The sequence below is a fragment of the Mastomys coucha genome, unplaced genomic scaffold (assembly GCF_008632895.1).
Source record: "Mastomys coucha isolate ucsf_1 unplaced genomic scaffold, UCSF_Mcou_1 pScaffold23, whole genome shotgun sequence".
NCBI lineage: Eukaryota > Metazoa > Chordata > Mammalia > Rodentia > Muridae > Mastomys > Mastomys coucha.
Window position 1 is genome coordinate 72817286 of NW_022196906.1, and position 8113 is coordinate 72825398.

The following is an 8113-nucleotide window of genomic DNA, read 5'->3' on the forward strand; positions in this document are numbered from 1 at the left end:
ATTCACATGAAATTAAAAAAAAAAAAACATTTTAAAAAATGTTACTTAAAAAAAAAAAGAGACCAACAATTAATAAATGTGATTTAGTGGAACTAAAAACTTCTTTGTAACAAAGGCACCTTCATTCCAGTAAAGAGGCAGCCTATAGAACAGAAAACATCTTTACCTGCTATACGTCTGACAGATCAAAAATTGGGGCAAGAAACTAAACAGCTCTCAAAAGAAATAGCTGCAAGTGTTCTTAACCACTGAACCGTTTTTCCTTCCCCTAAGTTTCTTCTTTTAACAATTATTCATGTTATGATGACGTATTACATTTCATTCCTGAAATTTCACCTTTTTAAATTAAACTATCACTTCTCCCACGTATAATTAATGGAGTGATACTGAGATTCACCAATTTTGAAGGGTTGGCAGCAATCCAGTAACTATTCGATGGATATCTGTACAACAGACTAACACAGACAATTATTAAAAACCCAGGCTTTGAGTAATTCAAATAGTTTATGTAAAATTCTAGATTCTAAATGGTATTGGGCGATTAGAACTACAGTTATAAAAAACTCTAGATGGTAAGGACTCGCTGCTATATATAAGAAACCATGGAGGAAGAGCTGGAAGTGACTTCACACTGAACGGCAACATACTTTTAAAGTATATAACAGTTTATTTAAGAGCTCAAAACAAAACTCCAGTAAGTCTAAAGTTAAATAATTAACTCCTAGTGGGTTTAGAGCTACCATACGGACACCGTGAGAGTATTCTTTCTTCTAATCAGCTGACCTGTCGTGGGAACTATGGAGGCAGCAGTGTGCTGTATACCCTGGGCATCTAGCACATTCCAACCTTTAAGTGCTGTTATTTGAGAAAAATCATATTAAGTACAGCTTTGCAAATTTTCTATTTAAGCTTTTACTCAGAACATCAAGTTTTTATTTTTGGGGAGTTTTTTTGGTTAAAATTGACAAAAGGCTATCATCTTTTACTTCACTGGCTGAGTCATTTCTAAAAACCAGTACCTGGCACAGATATAGAATCCTCTGCACACCAGTGACAACTGCTCTAACGATCTGAGGTCCAAGTCACTTGATACCACCCATCGGAAGATGTACATCAGCACCTCCATAGGCAGGACTGCAACAGAAAACCATCTTCAGTGACTTCCCTTACTCTTAGTGCACGTGTGCATCTGAGACACCCATAAACCACAGCTTCAGACAGCTCAGAGACACAGGCAGAGCGCATTAACTAGCCAGCAGTGAACTACGACTCCTACAACACAGGGGAGAGTCTTCACTTTTCAGCACAGAGTTAATGCTAAAGAATCATTTTCCCCTGGATAATTATTTAATCACCAAGATATATTAAAATCAATATGAAAAGAGATGTGATTCTTATATTTAACACTAAAGCTATTGTTTATTTGAGAAAATGGTAAACATTCCTCCCATCAACAAGCAGTACTTAATAAACGAAGATGTTAACTCCTGAATGTCTAGCCTCATCAGGACCACTGCACACTCTGGCTGGTGTGCACAGTGGCACCACTGCTCCTCCAGCTTCCAAGAGCTTCACTGAAAAAAGTATGGCGTCCCAAGCACCTGCATGCCCTGGTCTGCTGTTTCAGACTCTGAATAGCATAGATAGATAGATAGCTATAGCTATTTCTATTATAATTACATCACCATTATCTAGGTCACTAATCACCTGATTTCACCCCAAGGTTCAAGGGTTTCTGAGTGACAACACCCCTATGAGCCACACCTGATATGTGAGTCTGACTGGTCTCAAGCTCAGGCTGACAGAGTTTGAGCATAGACTCCTGCAATGTGAGCTGCTGCTGGAAGTATGACAGGAGATCGGCCATCTTGCTGGTGTCCTCATTATCTTCAATGCTGAAACCAAGAGGGAGGGAGTAAACTGAATGCATCAGACCATCAGAGCAGACAGTACCTTCAAAACTGCTTTAGAAAGACAATCTAAAAAGCCAACTTTCCTATTACTTTTAAAAGATGTGCTAATGTGTATGTACCCTGCTTTGTTGCAAAGTCCATACCAAGTTTTCCAAATGAAAACATTTTGTTCATTATCCAAAGAGTTAGAATTTTTAGGCTCAGCTGCTGGGACTTAATTAGTTTATTTGTGGCAAGTTTATGAGTTAGTGAAAAAAGTAAGTGATTTGAAAATTTTGTGTAAGCTCTTTAGTGAACTTTTTTTGTGTAGGTGTTTTGACTATGAATCTGTGCACCATGCAGAGCCCTAAGAGGCCAGCAGAGGGCATCAGATCCCTCTGGAATTGGTCTTAGAGTTTTGAGCTGCCTTGTGGGTGATAGGAACTCTGGTCCTCTGAAAGAACAGCCAGTGTGCTCTTAACCACTAGGCATCTATCCAGCTTGTACTTAGTGATCTAATCCCTTCTGACTGTATGAAAATAAAATATACAAATGCCATTTGAGTTGCTAAGTTTTCTAATAAAAATTCCTTTAATTTATCACCCTACCCTAAAGAGTAAAATACCAAATTTGAATAAGCCTTAGAATCCACAAATCATCGACAGATATTTAGTTGCAAGGTTCTTTCAGCTTTCCATTTTTGAGGAAGTTAACCTTAAAGTTGATCAGTTATGAAAAGACTTTGTGAGGATGAAGTTAGGAAAACAGGAAGGACATTTCACAATTCAGAAAGCAGGTAAGGGTGGGCTTAGATAAACACAATGGCCCATCTACCCAAACCTCAATACAGACAGGCAGTGGTGGCACACACCTTTAGTCCTAGCACTCGAGACAGAGGCAGGCAGATCTCTTGAGTTTGAGGCCAATCTGATTTACACAGCAGCCACAGCTACACAGGGAAACCATGTGTCAAAAACAAACCAAAACAAACCAAAACAAACCAAAACAGGAGAGATGGCTCAGTGGTTAAGAGCACTGACTACTCTTCCAGAGGTCCTGAGTTCAATTCCCAGAAACCACATGGTGGCTCACAATCCTCTGTAATGGGGTCTGATGCTCTCTTCCGATATGTCTGGACAGCAATGGTGTACTCATAAATAAATAAGTCTTTAAAAACAAAACAAAAAAGCCCTCCCAAACAACAAAAACAAGTCAAAAACAAACAAACAAAACACTTCAACAGGGGTGAAACGGTCACCAAAAAAGAATCCTCAGGACTTCCCAGATCTGGTAAAAGGCAATGCAAACCTAACAGATATAGTAACATAAACTTAGAGATCTGGTAACACAAACTTGATAGATCTGGCAAGAAAAATTTGACTGAATCCTTATGTACCTCCCATAACATCTGAGTTTCTATACACTTTTCCTTAAAAGCACCTAGCAAAAACTTATAAAACTAAGATCCATGTCTAGGTAACTAAGCCCAAATGATTCATCTGAGTATGAACCACTTCACACTGCTCAGTCTAACTTGGTGAGCATGGTGCTTTGAGCACACTAGGCAAGCACTCTACCAACCCAGCTACATATCCTTAGCCCTGGATTCCCATTTTAAATCCAACATTTCCTCCTGGGCACAAAGAGCTTTCCTTTTCATGCCATCAAGGGCTCTGGGGAGAAATTAGGCCAAAACAATTCATGAAGTCTTGAGAAAAGCATTGGCTTTGAAATATATTCGTAATCTTCATTCAGTTGAAGCCATCGCTGCTTCGTCATGACTCAAGGGAAGAGCTGTCAGGTACAGTGAAACACGAGTTCCCTCAATGCTTGATTATGCCTTGCACCTGTGCTTTTAGGTAACGCTATTTTAGAGGTTTGATAGTGCTAATTCTAGATACACTGGGAGAAAGAAATCACTATAGCTTAGCATTTTCCTAACAAGATGACTTTTTGAAATTTCAAAAAGATTCAAACACACAGAGGCTAGTACAATGAAGTTCTGCATGCTTACCACCCAACTTTGTATATTAGTAACATATTTGTCAACTAGCGTAACTACATTTTAGTACTTTCTACTTCAAATAGATTTCAAAAAGTTAAAATATAATCTGTACTCTTTTCAATAATCATCAATTTAATTTTACAAACTTTCATCACCTTGCTTGTTATATCTATTTAAAATGTAAATCTTAAAGTGTCTCTAGTTAAAAAGTCTACTTATAAACATTAAACATGACTAACAGAATAGTGCTGCCTTCTTAGCATGGTAAGAGAACAGCAGCGTCCTTAACTTACAACCTTCACACATTACTGTCTGTCAAGTCTGATACGCACTAGCCACTCCCGACGCCATCACCGTCTGGAGACCGGTTGTAAGTGATCTTGAACTCAATGTCAGGCACCAGCTGCATGGCCCTACGGTAGAACTTGATGGCTACAAGAAGAGAAAAGCTAATTAGCTACGGCGGCGCATTTCTCTCACTCATCTTGACTGCCTTTAACTGTGGTTGGTATACTTTATGAACACCTGAATGCTTCAAACATGCATCCTGAACAAAGATTATCTCCAAACCACGCTGCTCAAGTGCCTGCCCTCTCAAAGCTAGTAGGTTACAGAGACTTAAGATGTGGTCTGATTGTTTGTGTTGCAATTTTGGGAATTCTGTGGGGGGAGGGAGGGGGGTTGTTTTTTGTTTGGTTTTGCTTGGTTTTGTCAGGACAGAGTCTCTCTGTGTAACAGCCCTGGCTATCCTGGAACTCACAGAAATCCACATGCCTCTTCCTCACAAGTATTCAGATTAAAGGTGTGGACTACCACCATCCAGCCAATTTGCTATATTCCGCTGTTTCCTGCATCCTCTGCATCCTGTGCAGACTACCATGCACTGATGTCACATGAGAACCTCACAGACTAATGCACACTTACACACAGGATTTACCAGTTAGATACTTAAAATGTGAATAAAAACACCAGTAGAAGAAACTTCCAAATAAATACAGTAACTTCAAATAATGTTATTTTCCATGTGTTTTCAAAGGACTCAACCTCAAACATTTTTTTCATGCTTTTTCAAATACTTCAATTACTATAATTACCACCAGAAAAAAAAAAAACAAACCTTCCTATCGATTTACGGAGTACAGCCACTCTGCTCATGTGTGTATTTATTTATCTTTTACGGAGTACAGCCACTCTGTTCATGTGTGTATGTATTATCTTATTGATTTACGGCATACAGCCACTCTGTTCATGTGTGTATTTATTGTCTTATTGGTTTACAGAGTATAACCACTCTATTCATGTATGTATTATCTTATTGATTTACAGTGTACAGCCACTCTATTCATGTATGTATTATCTTACTGATTTATGGAGTACAGCCACTCTGTTCATGTATGTATCATCTTATTGATTTATAGAGTACAACCACTCTCTTCATGTATGTATTATCTTATTGATTTACAGAGTAAAACTACTCTGTTCATGTGTGTATTATCTTATTGATTTACGGAGTACAACCACTCTGCTCATGTATGTATTATCTTATTGATTTACAGTGTACAGCCACTCTGTTCATGTATGTATTATCTTACTGATTTATGGAGTACAGCCACTCTATTCATGTGTGTATTTATTATCTTATTGATTTACAGAGTATAGCCACTCTGTTCATGTGTGTATTATCCGCCCCACTCCTTGCTGGAGGCAGAACCCAGGTCAAGTTCTGCAGAGGGCAGGCAAGGACTCCAGCACGAATGCATCTCTATCGGGTTTACAGAGACAGAAGCCGAAGCATCTGTCTTTGGTAAAACTTAAAGTCAGGCTTAGAAAGAGGGCCTATGTATTCTCTGATTTCATCTTTTGTATTTCATTCATCTGAAATATTTTCACATGTGAAAAGAACACAACATGAACTTTATTAATGAATCACCAATACAAAGCTAAATACAGAAAATGTATCTTACTCATCCTACAAATATGATACTACCCTGCAATGTATTTTGAAAACAAATTGTACACCAGGCAGTTGTGGCGCACGTCTTTAATCCCAGCACTTGGGAGGCAGAGGCAGGCGGATTTCTGAGTTCACCAGCTTGGTCTACAGATTAAGTTCCAGGACAGCCAGGGCTACACAGAAAAATCCTGTCTCAAAAAAAAGAAAAAAAAAAGAAAACAAATTGTATACAATTTATTCATTTTAATAAATTAATTATTTTTGTGAGAACAAATCTTTACTATGTAACCCTGGCTGGCCTGGAACTCATTATGTCGAACAAGCTGGCCTTAAACCCTGCAAGGATCTTCCAGACTCAGGCATACACTACTTAAAAAATGATTTCAAGTAGTAGGAGGAAAATGTCCTATACCAAATAAATTCCAGTACAAAAAAAAATATATTGCTCACTGACAGTGAGTTGCAGTTCAGAAACAGAGCTCTTACCTTCATAGAGAGCTCCATTTTGTTCCTCCTCTACTGCCTTCAGGAAGAGTTCTCGAGCCTGTAAAATGAGAAGGTGAAAATAAACTTTTGAAAATCTGTACAGTAAGCGGACAAGCCATGTGGTGGCACAAGCCACCGTCCCAGCCCTGGAGAGGCAGAGGCAGCAGGATCAGGAGTCCAGGTCATCCTTATGTGAGGCAGCTTGGATTTCATGGAACCCTATACAAAAATAAGTAAGTAAATAAAAGTAAATTTATAGCACAAAGACAGCATTCTTAAACAGCATGCTGGACAAACTGTACATCCAAAGCAAAACAATGGAATTTGACCTAAGCCCCACAGCTTACATAAAAATAACTCAAAATGAATTGTGAACTCAAAAGCAAAATGCAAAACTATAAAACTTCAGGGAAACCAAAAAAATCTTGGGGACCTCCGTGTGAGTCATGAAAGGAAAGGTTGAAACATTCTGCCTCGGAGAGACTCACAGCTCTGCAGGTCACAACCTGCTGGATGTGATGGTGACAACCCCCATGTATGAGGAAGACCAAATAAAATGCAGGCGTCAGGTAAGCAGCTAGCATGTGGAGTACTTTCAGTGTGAACAGCTACAAACTTTCCTGAATAAGGTAATGACTGGTGATACAACATGACATGTTTAGTTTAAAATGTAAAAACAAACAAACCAACCAACCAATTAAACCTCCCAAAGACCAGGAGCCCAGGCACCAAGTTAGGTGGCAAAGGCCTAAGGAGGGTGAGGCAGGTAGATCATTGTATGTTCTAGGGCATGATGGCCAACACCGTGAGTTCCAGGTCACCTGGACTATTGAAGAACCTGTTTCAAGAAAAATAAAGGGAGCTGAAGAAATGGTTCAGCAGTTAAGAGCACTGACTGCTCTTCCAGAGGCCCTGAGCTCAATTCCCAACAACCACATGGTGGTTCACAACCATCTGTAATGGGATCCAACGCTCTCTTGTCTGAAGACAGCTATAGTGTACTCATATATATAAAATAAGTAAGAAAATCTTTAAAAAAAAAAAAAGAAAGAAAATTCTTTAAAAAGGCAAGAACATTTTACCCCTGCCTTTATGACTTCTGCTGTAATTTTTGGACTTTTTTAAGTTAATTTTTGTAACTATTTAAAGACTAAGTGAAACTTAGGCAACAAATTAATAAACATTACAGGAAGAGGGTGAGTGACAGTAAACTAGGCTTGTATTAGTTACTGTGATAAAATGCCATGACCCAGACAACTTATAAAAGAAAGTTCTTTTGGGTCATGGTTCTGGGGTTTGGCATCTGCGGTGGCATGCTGAAGGAGCAGGAAGCTGAGGGCTCATATCTTTAACAGCAAGCAGAAAGCAGAGTGCAAACTTGAAATGGCATGAGTCTTTAAACTCTCAAAGCTCACCCCCAGTGACATACTTCCTCCATCTACCCAGACAGTGTCTCCAACTAGGGGGCCAAGCATTCAAATGCTGGAGACTATGGGGACATTGCTCATTACATCACAACAAAGCCACAGCAATATCTCCCAAAACACTTAGAAATACGGGTAAGGTAAAGGATTTTCACTGATCCCAATTCAGAGAAACAAGCATTTGGTTACAGCAGACTATTATGAACATTTAGGAGGATAGGATCATACAAAATAACCGAGCCCCCCCAAATTTCATAATTGAATATTACAGAATCCTTGTATTTGTCACTTGTAAAACACTGTAATGAAATACCCAAGGTTATAATGAAATTAAAGAAAAGAGGTTTATTTA

At 38.8% G+C, this 8113-nt stretch overlaps 1 protein-coding gene across 1 annotated transcript in view; it reads right to left on the reverse strand.

The window, feature by feature from the left end:
• Positions 1-8113, reverse strand: part of Fbxo9 (F-box protein 9) — a 28561-nt gene that overhangs the window by 12801 nt on the left and 7647 nt on the right. The window contains exons 4-7 of the mRNA XM_031346086.1: positions 6338-6395; positions 4230-4329; positions 1765-1895; positions 1020-1134 (exon numbers count right to left, since the gene is read on the reverse strand). Coding sequence (XP_031201946.1) covers positions 1020-1134; positions 1765-1895; positions 4230-4329; positions 6338-6395 — 404 coding nt within the window. The remainder of the gene's footprint in view (positions 1-1019; positions 1135-1764; positions 1896-4229; positions 4330-6337; positions 6396-8113) is intronic.